The sequence below is a fragment of the Periplaneta americana genome, chromosome 1 (genome assembly GCF_040183065.1).
Source record: "Periplaneta americana isolate PAMFEO1 chromosome 1, P.americana_PAMFEO1_priV1, whole genome shotgun sequence".
NCBI lineage: Eukaryota > Metazoa > Arthropoda > Insecta > Blattodea > Blattidae > Periplaneta > Periplaneta americana.
The window spans coordinates 24899393-24916641 of record NC_091117.1 but is presented as its reverse complement, the minus strand read 5'-3'; the positions used below and the strand labels follow the sequence as shown (position 1 = coordinate 24916641).

Here is a 17249-nt window from a genome sequence, read left to right as displayed (position 1 = left end):
CTTTGTTATTGCCAAAACGCTCACCGGAGGACAGGAATTTCTTGAGGTGCAAGAAAACGCGAAAATCGCTGGGAGCAAGATCAGGACTGTAGGCTAGATGATCAAACAACTCCCAGCCAAATTCCGTCAAAACAGCTGCTGTGCGCCGAGCCGTATGTGGACAAGCATTGTCATGGAGGAGCACAACATCTGCAGTAAGCATTCCACGCCTCTTGTTTTGAATGGCACGTCGCAATTTTCGCAGTGTTTCACAGTAACGGTCAGCGTTCACTGTTTCACGTCTTGGAAGGAAGTCAATGAGCAGAATGCCCTTCCTGTCCCAGAACACCGTGCACATCACTTTCTGTACCGACAGCGTCTGTTTGAATTTCGTCCTGACCGGAGATCCACTATGCCGCCAATGCATTGACTGCTGCTTGGTTTCCGGGGTGAAGTGCGAATCCAAGTCTCATCACCCGTGACGATCCTGTCGAGGAACTCGTCGCCGTCATCGTGATGCCGTTGCAGAAACGTCAGTGCTGCTCCTAAACGTTGCATTTTGTGTTCGGTGTCAGGTTTTTCGGCACCCACCTGGCACACACTTTTTTGAACAGCAGGTGCTTAGTGACAATCTCATGCAACAAGGATCGCGATATCTGCGGAAAATGGCTGCTCAGCTCTGTAATCATGAAGTGACTGTTCTCCATGATGCACTGCCTCACCAGCTCAACACGATTATCATTGATGAGGGACGGTCGCCCACTGCGCTCTTCATCATGGACACTTTGACGACCTTCGGAAAACTGCCTAAACCAGCGACGCACCATCTGCTTACTCATGATGTTCGGCCCATAGAGCTGCCGATGAATTTCAATTGGCGGAATGCTTTGTGCATTAAAGAACTTTATCACTGACCGAACCTCGCAGGTGGCGGGAGAAGGAATAAGAGCTTCCATTTCGGACTATTGCTGCCATGCTACTGGCACCAGGCGGGACCTGTCCGGCTGGCATATGATTGATACGTCATAGATTTGTTACGCATACGCAATTTACACGGCTAATTACGTTTACTTTCAAGGGGAAAAAATCGGGAAACTTACTTTCTGGATGCGCCTCGAACTAAATACACAATGTTGCCAACATAAGGGCACAACGTTGGCCTGTGGCATTGTTAGAAGGAGAATTTTTTTTTCTCTCTATCTCTTACATTCTGAACATTACTGAGAGATAGCACCACTATTAGTGACAAAGTTAGGAGGGTTTGATGAGCAGATACATATAGAATTAGTCTAAATTAGACACACAGACAGCGATAAGGCTTATTAATATTTTGAAATATACTCTCATGATGTTTATGTTGTTCTTTAAAAGTACTCTGAAATATATTCTCATTAGAATTATGTTGTTTCTTATCAATATTTTCAAATATATTGACGTTGGCATTAGATAAGATAGTGTTATTTTTCTTATTAACAAAAAATCTAGGAGGGGCTCGCGACAGGAACAGTTTGGCTATGGTGGCGCATGCTTGGACCTCTCATGCAGTGATCCTTACCTGGATTTATTTTATTTTCACGTGCACATTCCACATCAAATCAAGAAGTTCCCTTCATGCTCCGATTACACATCTTGCATATACGAAGGTTAGGTTTGGTTAGTTTAGGTTTTTATTAACCAAGTCCGCTCATGCAGTTATCTCACAGCCGAACTGTACCTGTCGCAAGTCGAATAAAACGGCAACGCGGTCATAATTACGTAGTTAACACTTTGGCGAATATTAATTGCAAATTTATTTTCGTCCATCTTAATTATATTCCCTGAACCACACCTTTTTCTCCCCTTTATTTCGTTGTGATAACCCTGTATAATATCTTACTACATTTGCATTTTCTTTCAGTGTATTCAAGACACTGCTATCATATTCCATGAACCTTGGACTTGACTAGTGGAGTCAATTATTTAAGAATATAGTTGCGAACTGTCGGCCTGGGTAGCGTAGTCGGTATAGCGCTAGCCTTTTATGCTCGAGGTTGCTGGTTCGATCCTGGCCCAGGTCGATGGCATTTAAGTGTGTTTAAATGCGACAGGCTTATGTCAGTAGATGTCAGTAGATTTACTGACATGTAAAAGAACTCCTGCAGAACAAAATTCTGGCACACTGGCGACGCTGATATAATTTCTGCAGTTGCGAGCGTCGTTAAATAAACCATAATTTAACATTTTTAGTCGCGAACTTTACTACCACCATTTCGATTGTGTTTTGTCTCAAACAGCTTGGTATGGCCCGGTGACTAGTGGCCAGCGTAGTGCGTGTTATCCACTTGTTCCCTATCTTAATGTTTTCTTGCAGGACCAGTCTCATAGTCTAGTGGTCAGAGTGTCTGGCCACATTCCATGAGGTCCCAGGTTCGATTCCCAGTCAGAGCACAGAGATTTTTCCTTAAAGGGAACTGCTCCTGTGTTCGTCCATGACCTAGAATTTAGGTTAAGACTAGATTTAAGACCTCTGTCCTAGATAACCATACCTGGTCATCCTACTACAGGATGGAAGTGAAATAACCCTGCAGATTTTCAGAGCGAATAGCTCATGTTCTATGTATGTAACAAAAAAAGTGTAATACCATATTGGTGGGTCGTTTTGAAAATAAGCTCCTCTATTACTAACAATAACGGAAATTGCGACCCCTAATAAACATTGAACTTCTCCATATTATGAGTATTCGGGTGTGCATCATGAAAATAGATAAAAAAAAAGTTCAGTAAAATGTGGAGTCTGTATGAAAGTTGGCCCATGGAGTGGATAATATGAACAATGATAACTATCCATTTATTATTATATACATCTGATTAAGAAATTTAACTTTTATTTATTTAACAAATTTACATTTCATTTTTATTTTTACAATGTTTATATATTTAAAAAATATTATTAATACTTCTCACAGCGTACCTATAGAACATACAGAATGATAAATAATGGCACACTTCAATATTTAACTTCATTAGAAAGAGACATACCGGTAACCATTGCAGCTATAAGAGGATGACATTATTTGAAGCTCATTTACACAAATACAAAACATAGGCGAGACATTAACTTAAACCAGAGGGACTCTTCCATGTACCGGTAACAAATAAATTAGGAATATTTCTGCTGCCGTATAAATATTGTGAAACTAAATTCTTGTTTCCAGCATTGAAGATTTATAGTGCTGTTCAAAAGTCAAGGAAGATTTGAAAGTTCTTTTACTTTGTTAAAAAGCAAGTGTATAGAACAATAAATATACAGTTTTGTTTATAAGAAAATAGAGTTTAGTCAGTTATAAACCAATTTAAAAACACTGAGATACGGTCGTTATTTTTCTACTCTGTCATTAGTAGCCTCTCTTCTAGGGAATGAACAGCATTCAGAAAATTATCTTGTAGAATATCTTCAAATTTTTTACAAGCTTACAATGACGACCAATTGCAGAGTCCATATCTCAATCCATTTAGTCCTGAACCTTCTTAGTGCTTTTGAACAACCTCTATTGCATTCATAGTAACATAATTCGCATTTGTAGAGGCAAAACCATTATTTTCTAGTACTGCCGGTATTAATTTGCAAAAAAAAAAAATAAAATAAAATAAAAACACACGCATTAACGCACTCAAGAGTTGCTGTTTATTGCCATAGCAACAGTAATGAAATAATAAAAACAAAAGTTTCTGTGAAAATAAAATAATCTTTTCTGACTTTTGAATGACCCTATATATATCCAATTTTCTTAAATCTTGAATACATTGAACACTGATGTACTGTTAAGTTATTTGAATTAAATAAATAACGACTTCACTATGTTAACATTATACCTGATTGACTATGGACAGAATAGTGTGACATAATTCATTGCCGTTTCTAAGTAACTAACGTAAGATGATGAAATTTTCGTAACATTTTATTCATAAAGCATTCATAGAGCATCAACATTTCGCATTAGAACTGTACAGGCAGACAGATATATACTAGAGGCCTTTTTTATATGTCAGAAATGCTGAAAACATTTTTGTAAAAATCTTGAAATCCACTTTTGCAGCATCATAATACCTTTGCTGTACATTATAATGATGAGAAAGTAAAGATATATTAAAATAGAATCCCTTCTATGTTCATGAGGTTTCATGAACATAATACATACAGTACTGTTTAATCTTTGTGAACTATTTCTAATTTCAGACAACAGAATTAACATCTTGATTACACAACTTTTAACACTGTATCACTTCGGAATATGTATGATAAGAACATTCTTGTGTTAAATTTTAACATACCTTGTTAGCATGTTTCGATCTATTTTCGGTCACATTTTCGGACCTATTTTAACACAAGAAAGTTCTTATCATACATATTCCGAACAGAATTAACATCACAGGGTTGTTTAGATAGCAATGGAAACAGAAATATTTGCGTTTACCATAGTTTTAATGCTGCAACTCATTTTCAACTCGTAGATTCACATTTATAAAGTTAATTTCTCTTCCTTCTGAAGAAATACTTTTCATAACACTTAGGTGGCAGTTTTAGCAGATAATTACATTCACTTCTAAATGCGAAAGAATCGATAATGCACTTCATTACATACGAGAAATTAGCACATAACTTCCACTCGTATACACAGTTAAACCACAGTCTAATACATACAGCCACGAAGCTCAATACGTAGGGAATATGCATCCAATAACAGCTGAACTTTAGTTGCTAGCCATTAGGATCGCTACCATCACCTCATCACAGACAATGCGAAATAGTACTGGCACAGTCTGTTGTTTCTAATGCTCTCAGTTGCTAACCACTTGGAGCATTGTATCGCGAGAAATGCAAAAAATCACCTTAAGCTTCGTGACTGTATGTACTAGACTGTGGTTAAACCACAGTCTAGTATATACAGTCGCGAAGCTCAATACGTAGTAAATATGCAAATACTAGATAGTTGCTCACCACTAGGATTGCTAATATCGCCTCATTACAGGCATTGCAAAATAGTACCGACACAGTCTATTGTTTCTAGCACCCTCAAAACTCAAGCTTCGTGACTGTATATAGTAGACTGTGGTTAAACATTGTAATCATAATCGTAGCAATTTGAACTGGAATATTACAGTTTTTACAATGTCTCCACATTGCGAGGTTAAAGTTTGTAAGTCTTACCATAAATTAGATACCTATCCATGGATAATGACTATATTTCTTGTCATGATGTGTTGGTGTTTTCTGAATTTGTAGCCACTTGTGTAGCTTGCATTGCGTCTTGTGGAGTTTTGTACTGAGCTTCAGAACTGCATCCTGCAAAGGACAAGACATCCAATATTTTATTTTTTCCAATTTAAGGTCAGCAGTGATGTTCGAAATTTTAATCAAAATCAAATATAAAAGTAATCATATCTGAAAGGCCCATTAAATATTCAAATATTACTTTTACTGGAATGTATAATGTATCTGAGGAAATAAATCATAAACTAAAATTTCCATGCGTGATTACCATCCAATATGGAAAGAGAAAGTGACAACAGTGTTCATTAACATACTGGCAAGGAAAAACATGTACCCTACGATATGTGATATCCAGAAATTCATTATTGGATCTAGTGCTTTAATACGTATATAGTAACTTATTTACTTACTGGCTTTTAAGGAACCCGGAGGTTCATTGCCACCCTCACATAAGCCTGGCATTGGTCCCTATCCTGTGCAAGATTAATCCAGTCTCTACCATCATATCCCACCTCCCTCAAATCCATTTTAATATTATCTTCCCATCTACGTCTCGGCCTCCCCAAAGGTCTTTTTCCCTCTGGCCTCCCAACTAACACTCTATATGCATTTCTGGATTCGCCCATACGTGCTACATGCCCTACCCATCTCAAACGTCTGGATTTAATGTTCCTAATTATGTCAGGTGAAGAATACAATGCGTGCAGTTCTGTGTTGTATATAGTAACTTATTTAAATGTGTTATACTGCAGTTGACTAGGAGGATAAAATTGCAATTTAGAGGGTAAGTACCTGTACTGAATTCATATAGCCTAACTCAATTTCCTCTATTACGTGCTATTCTTTTCAGACGTCATTTTAAAAACATCCTGTATAAAAGCAATATTTTTCACTTCATTAGTAATACAACTCTTCATAATAATCTGCAGTGCTTGGGAAAAGTGACATAAGTCAGTTTGCACAAACCTTTTTTGATAATTTATTGACAACTTACACAGGTTTATGTCGATTTGATTTTTTTCTGTATGAATTATTGTAATGGGAGAAATACTTATGTATTTTTTTCCAAGCAAGCAGATGTTCCGTAAGTTGTCAATAAATTATCAAAAAAGGTTTGTGGAAACTGACTTGTGTCACTTTTCCCGAGCACTGCAGAATTCCTCTGTGCATTTGTAGAAAATTAGGCGAAATATGTAGGCCTAATTATGTATATCAATCAGAAGCATCCAGAGCTTTTCATCTCAGTACGGGCAGAACATTTCCTCGTTATCCATGGCATTAATTTTAAGTGTAACATTTTGTACTTATTGTCTCTATCCTGATATATTACAACGAAATCAACCCACATGGAAAATATGAATTGTGGAAATGATATGTTTAAAAAAATCTACATAATATAAAAAAAAAAAAAAAAGTTTGACTTCTCAATATGAGCAGTCACTCCTGATATCAGTGTTAATATAGAAGATTGATCGTGGATTATCTAAATATCCTATGTAGGCTACAAGTTATCTATGTTTCATATATCTCCTATTAGGAAAATTATAAATCTGTTAGTAATGGTTCAAATTAACACTAACCTGCAGGTAGCATTGTGTGCTTGAGGGTAAACTTGTACAGCACAAAATGCAGCAGTCCACACAGGAAAGCCATAGCACAGAAGATCTTAAGTGCCATGTTACCCTCGACTTCATGGTAAAGCAATCCACCTATCATACTTCCCAAGGCATAACCTGTAACATTGGAATGTGCTATAGGAAAACACAATTTCACAATAGTTTCCATAAAAAAATAGTTGATTTTAATTTACACTAGTGTGTGTCAAATTTCCTCGTAGATCAAAATTGCTGATGAAAGGATGATGATGATGATGATGATGATGATGATGATGATGATGATGATGATGATGATGATAATAATAATAATAATAATAATAATAATAATAATGATTTATTTAACCTGGCAGAGTTAAGGCCATACGGCCTTCTCTAACACTCAACCAGGAGTAAAACTGTGTTACAAAAAACACTACAAATTTACAAAGTACACTACAATTTTACACACAAAACTGAATAAGATAATGATAATAAAATGTAAACAACAAGTAAGTAGAAATCAGACATAATATATAACATACAGAAAGAAAGAAAAAAAGCATAATAAAATGTGAACAGCAGGTCAAAATAAATGAGACATACAAAGTATAAAAAAAAAGACAATTATTGATAATAATAATAATAATAATAATAATAATAATAATAATAATAATAATAATAAATAAGAACAGTAATAATAATAATAATAATAATAATAATGATAACAATAATAATAGTAATAAAATAGTGCAGTACAAAGCATACAATGAATATAATATTTTTAAGTACACACCATAAGAAAATTTATGATTATATATAGCTCAACTTATCACACTATAGATATACCATTATCGGAAAATATGAAAACAAAAATATAAAGTAAGTTAAATATCACTAGAACATAAAAAAAAATGTGAATACGTGGAAACATGCAATAAAACACTTGTCATAATAGTACGTTAGTTTGGCAACTCGTCATAAGATAATTTTCTAATTTTGATTTGAAAGATTTCAATGTTCGGCAGCCCTTGACTTCAGGCGGCAGAGAGTTCCAGTGACAAGAGGTAGCAACAGTGAAAGATGAGGAATACAGAGATGATTTGTGAAGTGGAATTTCTAGCGTGTTATTGCATTGTGATCGAGTATTAATATTATGATAGTGAGAAAGAGTATGAAAACGAGCGAATAAATAATAGGGGGATGAAGTGTGCATAATTCGGTATAAGAGAGAAAGTGAGTGCAGATTTCTCCTCTCATGATGATGATGATGATGATGATGATGATGATGATGATGATGATATTTGTCAGAAACCAGCATACAAAGCCTGGATATGACATCAACAGGTTAGATGATGGTGATAACACTAGTAGTTGTTTTTCTCCTTGAGATTTCTACTTCATTTATTAAAACATGACAATAGGCCTACATACACTTAAATTATTATTGACCACTCAATTAGAAACTTACCAAAACCGTCATCCATTCCTGCAACCAGTCCCTGCATTGTGGCAGATGTTCCTGGAGGAGCGACGGCACTTGCATATGCTACTATAGTGGTGTAACATAATGCATATGTTGGCCCTTGCATGAACAGTTCCACTGGTAACACCCACCATGGTGAAGGAATTAATGAAATGAGGCCCAACCTTAATGAGTATGCCATGAAGCAGAGAGTTAGAGAATGGCCATATCCAATTTTTTTTAGAATTTTTCCTGCAAAATATAAATAAAAATGAATTAATTACAATAAATTTTATTTAAAGATGAGCAAGACATGAAATGGTACTGGTACATAGCTATGAAACAATAAGAACATTCTGATATCTATTTCTACTCCAAATTATTTTATGATTTTATTAATCCACAATCATGACAAAATACATTCTTTCTCATTGAATTGTGCACGCTAAGAGTTTCTGTATACAGAAGTGCATGCATGCGTGCATGTGTACACACATGTACGCAAACCACATTTTTCCTAACATGCACTTTATTACAGAACAGTATTACAGCATTTGTTTGTACTGTATTCATTTGTATGAACTTAACCTAAAAAACACATATGCACAAAACACATTTTATCTAACTTAATTGTTGCTTTTTCATTGCTAATTTATTATATAACGTACAGTATTTACTTGCATGTAATCTTGTAACATATAAATTTTATCTGAACTTAACATTTAAACAGACATTTCTGTATTCACCACTTTGTTGTGGTTGTTTACTTTGAAGAAACTTCACTAAAAGTTGTTAATAACATGTCACTAGTGTCATGTCTTACCTGACAACATGAAAAATATGACCTCTCCCACAAGCGTTTCAACAGCAACAGTGATTCCTTCAAGCAACTTTATGTTACTCATTTCACCAGTGACTTGAGCCAGATCTTCCAGGTACCTTCAGACATAGTGATACACAAAACTAAGTATCTTGCCCTGTGAAATTATGAGGACTATGAATCAATTACTGATTGAATATCAGAATAATTAGTGTTTTCGAGTTAGACTACGTAACTAATGGAAATGTTTATTATCCAACAACATTTTGTTGTTGTTTGTTGTTTTCTAATGCCAGGCGTTTGACAATAAAGTCATTTGACCTCTTGCACTCCAATATTTTTCAAAGATATTATCATGACCAGCCACTGAAGCACAGATTTTGAGGTGTTCCGAATCCATTTCTTGGTTTGTGTTGCACAATGGGCAGTTAGGGGACTGATATATTCCAATTCTATGCAGGTGTTTGGCCAAACAATCATGGCCTGTTGCCAATCTAAATGCAGCTACAGACGATTTCGAGGTAAATCGGGAATTAACTGTGGATTTTGATGCAGAGAGTTCATCCAACAACATTTAATTAGTTTACAAGACATAGAAATAAGCACCAGTATATCAAATTATCACAAAGTTACTCACTCAGAATTTTGGAATATTAAACATGGAGTTGCTGTATAGTAGGACTGTCACAAGTAACTATGAAAGAAGCTTTCTTAAAAATAGAAAATGTAGCAAGAAAGATACAGCTGAAAAATAATTAATGAAAATAAAAGAAAATAAATACCAGTGTTAAAGAATGGCTGCTGGAACAGCTCTGACAAGATTCAGATAAGTGGTTACACTTTTGAAAGAGGCTGTAGTTTTACATATATTTAGAATCTGAAATCAACTGCCGGAATAACATTAGCAATAAGATCCTTAAAACAATTGTCTCTGTGAATAAATGTTATCATGGCTTAAAAAACATATGAAATCAAACTTTATCTCAAGGAAATGCAAGTTACTGCTATATAAGGTTCTCTTAAGACCAGTAGCCACAAAGTCTTAACCTTAGAGACCTGGACACTAAACAATGCAGATAAGTTACAGACTCACTATGATTGTTTTAAAGAAGAATTCTAAGATGCATCTTCGGAGCAGTACATGATAAAGGACTGTGGAGACGAAGATACAATCATGATATGTACAGTCTTTATAATCAACCAGACAGTAACAACTGCTGGAAAATATATAAAATTAATTTAATTTATTATAGAAATAAAAGTATGATAAGAACTTTCTTGTGTTAAATTTTAACATACCTTGTTAACATGTTTCGACCTATTTTCGGTCATCTTCGGAACTGGTCGTTGTTGGTCTTGGCGCCTCTTGTTTCCTGTGTGGGTGCGTTCGTAGTGTAGAGTCAAAGAGTGTATGTGTTTTGAAATTGAGTTGTGTGTTGAGAATATCGTTGGGGTGTGTTTTCGTGTGTCTGTATATTTCATATTGTTTTAGTGTGTTGAGTTTCTGGCTTTTTGGTTGGATGTGCCGTATTTCCACGTCTGTGTTGATGTCTCTGTAACGTGTTTGAAATGGTCTGCCTGTCTGTCCTATGTAGAAGTTGTTGCAGGTGTTACATTTGAGTTTGTATACACCTGTGTGGTTGTATTTGTTTGTGTTGTTTGTGTGTTGAGATGTTTTTGTAGAGTGTTATTTGTTCTGTATGCGATGTTGTAAGAAATTAAACTACAACATCGCATACAGAACAAATAACACTCTACAAAAACATCTCAACACACAAACAACACAAACAAACAAATACAACCACACAGGTGTATACAAACTCAAATGTAACACCTGCAACAACTTCTACATAGGACAGACAGGCAGATCATTTCAAACACGTTACAAAGAACACATCACAGCCATAACAAAATTACAAAACACCTCCACATATGCAGAACACATCACAAATGCCAACCACACCTACAGAGACATCATCACAGACATGGAAATACTGCACATCCAACCAAAAAGCCAGAAACTAAACACACTAGAACAATATGAAATATACAGAAACAAAAACACACCCCAACGATATTCTCAACACACAACTCAATTTCAAAACACATACACTCTTTGACTCTACACTACGAACGCACCCACACAGGAAACAAGAGGTGCCAAGTCCAACAACGACCAGTTCCGAAGATGACCGAAAATAGGTCGAAACATGTTAACAAGGTACGTTAAAATTTAACACAAGAAAGTTCTTATCATAATATTCCGAAGTGATACAGTGTTAAAAGTTGTGTAATCAAGATGTAAAATAAAAATGCTTAAACATACTCACCAGAATAGGAAATAAACGATGAAACTGTCAATAACCCCTGCCAGAACAGCAAATGTAAGGAATATAACAATGTGCTTGTGTTTGAGCAATTGTCCCACATCTTTGAGAATGTTTTCGGATCGTGGAATAGGTGGCAGCTGAAACAAGAAAAGTTTTGTCAAAATTTCATATATATTATTATTTCAGAAAGATTTGTTTATTCACACTAACTTATACCACTGAACAAACACAAAATGATTTAATCACTGATGAACATTATTTAAAAAGTAATAACTATATTATAAAGTAATAACTACATTATAAATTTTAGTGGTACTATATTACCTGATTGACTAGTTTCGACGTGGCTTGCGTCATCCTCTGAATCCTAATCAGCAATCAAAGTACTAACCAAGTACTAACTATAGGCTGTAGGCTTTATTGTTATAAATCAATAAAAACTCACATTATTGACATGTTACTGATACGTTTTCATCACCCTGGGTACACATGTGGAAGTACTTTCTTCAATCATGGATTTGTTGTACTATTTTTTTTTGTCTTTCTATTGTCTGGTGATACTGTAGCCTACACATCATAAATAAAAAAAATAGATCTTAAGTATTAAACCACGTCGAACCTGGGTAAAATAGTACCAAAATTTATAATAGCTTTGTTCCAAGAAGCAGTTCAGAATGCATTACGAACTAATACGAACTTTTTTCGACGCATGCGCCAGTTGTACCATACGGTATCAAAACTAGTTCGAGATTTTACGTTGTTGGAATGTTTCTTGAATTGTTCTTTCACGGCCTTCAGATTTTCGTCTCACATTAAAGTTATATTCATCTTCCGAACTTAATTCTTCGTAAAATATCACCTTCCAAATCATGATGGACTATTTTTTTTTTGACTCGAAGCATTTTAACCATAACTTAAGATTAAAGTATCTGCGCATGCGTCAACAGTTCAGAATTCCCAGTTCCTGCTCTTAATCGAGAATCAATTTCACTCGTTCCAAACGAGTTCTAAAGCACGTTGGAACAGGGCACTGGGAGTTCAGAATCAGTTCTAGACTTGTTGGAACGGACATTGAGATAATGCCCATGAGCAGGCATTTCAGAATCGATTCTGAACCGTGCTGGAACAAACCTGATACCGGTATTAACACAGTGGAGTACTTACCTATATTACTTGTCCAATAATGTTTATCAGTGACTATATAAGTGTTAAAAGAGTCCGTGATTTGTTGGTTGGGAAAGGGGGAACCCCAAGCATGGCTGATATAGGGTTGCAACATCTTTAGATCCACTATCAATGTGATACATATTTATCTATTGGCTATTCTTTTTTACTTTCTTCGAATTTTGTAAGATATTTAATCAGGATTTTAATAATTACCGATATTTCATCTCCTATTAAAAATGTTTAATAATAAATTAGATTTGATGAGATCTAACAATCATAATAGTTGTTAAGGTTAACAATGAGTAAATTCGAAAGTAAATATTAAATGATTTATGTCTTTTCCCCAATTTTATTATACGGTACCTGTAAATATTTTAGTTCTCTTTTCTTTTTGTTCTGTAATTTCAAGAATTTGTGAAAAATAGACCAACTTATCTCCTTTCTTTTATGTTGATTAGAAATTTTATTGATGAACCAAATTTTGTAATTGAAGACCTTCCCGGAAAAAAGGTGTTCCCAATAAATCTATAATAAATCATGTTTTATAAATGACTGCTCCAAAATTACTTTTCCCACCTAAGTCACGCATTTCAATAATTTGATGTTACATTCTTTCTCAGGGGAGGTCTTCAATTTATAATAGCAATCTGAAGAAAAAGTAATTTTTATTTATTTCCTATTTCTTTTTGTAATAAGTCGAATGTATATTTTATTAACAATTAGGCCTACCATATTTCATAATTACTAGCAACCTGGACGGAAAGTAATTTTAATTTCTTTCCTAATTTTTTTGTAATAAGTCGAAAGTATATTTTATTAACGATTAGGCCTACCAACCTGAACAAAAAGTAATTTTACTTTGCTTCCTAATTTGTTTGTAATACGTCGAATATATATTTGACTATTAGGCCTATCATATTTCATAATTACTAGCAACCTGAACAAAAAGTAATTTTAATTTGCTTCCTAATTTTTTTTGTAATACGTCGAATATATATTTTATTAACGATTAGGCCTACCATATTTCATAATTACTAGCAACCTGAACAGAAAGTAATTTTAATTTCTTTCCTAATTTTTTTCTAATAAGTCGAAAGTATATTTTATTAACGATTAGGCCTACCATATTTCATAATTACTAGCAACCTGAACAAAAAGTACAGTAATTTTAATTTGCTTCCTAATTTTTTTGTAATACGTCGAATATATATTTCATTAATGATTAGGCCTATAATTTCATAATTACTAGCAACCTGAACAGAAAATAATTTTAATTTGCTTCCTATTTTTTTGTAATTCGTCGAATATATATTTTATTAACGATTAGGCCTATAATTTCATAATTACTAGCAACCTGAACAGAAAGTAATTTTAATTTCTTTCCTAATTTTTTTGTAATAAGTCGAATGTATATTTTATTAACAATTAGGCCTACCATATTTCATAATTACTAGCAACCTGGACAGAGAGTAATTTTAATTTCTTTCCTAATTTTTTGTAATAAGTCGAAAGTATATTTTATTAACGATTAGGCCTACCAACCTGAACAAAAAGTAATTTTACTTTGCTTCCTATTTTTTTTGTAATACGTCGAATATATATTTGACTATTAGGCCTATCATATTTCATAATTACTAGCAACCTGAACAAAAAGTAATTTTAATTTGCTTCCTAATTTTTTTGTAATACGTCGAATATATATTTTATTAACGATTAGGCCTACCATATTTCATAATTACTAGCAACCTGAACAGAAAGTAATTTTAATTTCTTTCCTAATTTTTTTGTAATAAGTCGAAAGTATATTTTATTAACGATTAGGCCTATAATTTCATAATTACTAGCAGCCTGAACAAAAAGTACAGTAATTTTAATTTGCTTCCTAATTTTTTTGTAATAAGTCGAATGTATATTTTATTAACGATTAGGCCTATCATATTCCATAATTACTAGCAACCTGAACAGAAAGTAATTTTAATTTCTTTCCTAATTTTTTTGTAATAAGTCGAAAGTATATTTATTAACGATTAGGCCTACCATATTTCATAATTACTAGCAACCTGAACAAAAAGTACAGTAATTTTAATTTGCTTCCTAATTTTTTTGTAATAAGTCGAATGTATATTTTATTAACGATTAGGCCTATCATATTCCATAATTACTAGCAACCTGAACAAAAAGTAATTTTAATTTGCTTCCTAATTTTTTTGTAATACGTCGAATATATATATATATATTTGACTATTAGGCCTATCATATTTCATAATTACTAGCAACCTGAACAAAAAGTAATTTTAATTTGCATCCTAATTTTTTTGTAATACGTCGAATATATATTTTATTAACGATTAGGCCTACCATATTTCATAATTACTAGCAACCTGAACAGAAAGTAATTTTAATTTCTTTCCTAATTTTTTTGTAATAAGTCGAAAGTATATTTTATTAACGATTAGGCCTATAATTTCATAATTACTAGCAACCTGAACAGAAAGTAATTTTAATTTCTTTCCTAATTTTTTTGTAATAAGTCGAAAGTATATTTATTAACGATTAGGCCTACCATATTTCATAATTACTAGCAATCTGAACAGAAAGTAATTTTAATTTCTTTCCTAATTTTTTTGTAATAAGTCGAAAGTATATTTATTAACGATTAGGCCTACCATATTTCATAATTACTAGCAACCTGAACAGAAAGTAATTTTAATTTCTTTCCTAATTTTTTTGTAATAAGTCGAAAGTATATTTATTAACGATTAGGCCTACCATATTTCATAATTACTAGCAACCTGAACAAAAAGTACAGTAATTTTAATTTGCTTCCTAATTCTTTTGTAATAAGTCGAATGTATATTTTATTAACGATTAGGCCTATCATATTCCATAATTACTAGCAACCTGAACAAAAAGTAATTTTAATTTGCTTCCTAATTTTTTTGTAATACGTCGAATATATATTTTATTAACGATTAGGCCTACCATATTTCATAATTACTAGCAACCTGAACAGAAAGTAATTTTAATTTCTTTCCTAATTTTTTTGTAATAAGTCGAAAGTATATTTATTAACGATTAGGCCTACCATATTTCATAATTACTAGCAACCTGAACAGAAAGTAATTTTAATTTCTTTCCTAATTTTTTTGTAATAAGTCGAAAGTATATTTATTAACGATTAGGCCTACCATATTTCATAATTACTAGCAACCTGAACAGAAAGTAATTTTAATTTCTTTCCTAATTTTTTTGTAATAAGTCGAAAGTATATTTATTAACGATTAGGCCTACCATATTTCATAATTACTAGCAACCTGAACAAAAAGTACAGTAATTTTAATTTGCTTCCTAATTCTTTTGTAATAAGTCGAATGTATATTTTATTAACGATTAGGCCTATCATATTCCATAATTACTAGCAACCTGAACAAAAAGTAATTTTAATTTGCTTCCTAATTTTTTTGTAATACGTCGAATATATATTTTATTAACGATTAGGCCTACCATATTTCATAATTACTAGCAACCTGAACAGAAAGTACCGGTAATTTTAATTTGTTTCCTAATTTTTTTGTAATACGTCGAATATATATTTTATTAAGGATTAGGCACCATATTTCATAATTTCTAGCAACCTGAACAGAAACTAGATACTATTCCACGCACTCGAAGTCGAAAGCAGCATAGTATGTCCAAGACGCCAAATATGAGCACTAAGATAAATGCAGGTGTGTAATCTTTGTTAGCACTGCCTGCGGACCACCAGTCCACAGCGTAACCTGCAAGCAATGCCGTGATGCCAAAGCCGATGGTACCCCACACACGCTGATGTCCGTATTTCATCTCTCCTCCACTCCCTGCAACATAATAGCATTCTTCTTGTGAAGAAATATAGGGATTCAAAGTAAATGTATTTTGCTAAAAATATTCACATTTAAGAAATAATAAAAGCCGTGATTTTTAGAAACAAACTTCAGATGAAAAGCTTCTCCAGAAGAATGCATTTTGCTCAAAGAAAATTGATCTAAAATTTAATGTTCAAATGTATAGCAGAGCCTATATTTTATTAATTACGTTTAACTTCTTCACCTAATTAATTTCTAACAGCAAAGGGTAGTATTTATACTGTATATTCTTTTATATGAAGAAATTATTTTCTGGACTCAAGCAATACATATGCCATTCTTCATTTAATTTAAATTATTTAAGAGCTATGAGCTTGTCTGCCAGCATTGAATAAAATGCGTGTTAATGTAAAGTTGCTATACCTAAAGTGTGATTACGGGACACTTTATTTTCATCTTCAAACAGTGTGAATTAAAAGAGGAGACAAAATACATTAATAAAATTAACTTTCTTACATTAATGGTGTATAAATATAAACTAATCTAAAAACTTCAAAGAAATAAAAGTACATTCCGCCTTACAATTGGGGAAAACTTTGAAAAATATCAAATCAGGTAATCAGCCCAAGCGGGAATCGAACCTACGCCCGAGCACAACTCCAGAATAGCAGACAAACGCGATACCGCCAGAGTTACGACGGTGGTTTTTTGAATCATGGATCCTCGTTCACTGCAGTGGAAAAAATACACATTTGTTTGTTTCTTGTTTGGTTTCTCTTGTGCAATTGCTGGACAGAGTT

The 17249-nt window shown here is 33.3% G+C and overlaps 1 protein-coding gene across 3 annotated transcripts in view; it reads right to left on the bottom strand.

Annotated features, from left to right (window-relative positions):
- Window positions 1–2826: 2826 nt before the first annotated feature.
- The window catches only part of LOC138716480 (major facilitator superfamily domain-containing protein 6), a 66122-nt gene continuing 51699 nt past the window's right edge, over window positions 2827–17249 (bottom strand). For all 3 annotated transcript variants that reach the window (XM_069849649.1, XM_069812568.1, XM_069812485.1), the window contains exons 5-10: window positions 16271–16461; window positions 11438–11574; window positions 9111–9226; window positions 8294–8539; window positions 6811–6963; window positions 2827–5302 (exon numbers count right to left, since the gene is read on the bottom strand). In XM_069849649.1, the coding sequence (XP_069705750.1) occupies window positions 5211–5302; window positions 6811–6963; window positions 8294–8539; window positions 9111–9226; window positions 11438–11574; window positions 16271–16461 (935 nt within the window). In that variant the 3' untranslated portion in view covers window positions 2827–5210. The remainder of the gene's footprint in view (window positions 5303–6810; window positions 6964–8293; window positions 8540–9110; window positions 9227–11437; window positions 11575–16270; window positions 16462–17249) is intronic.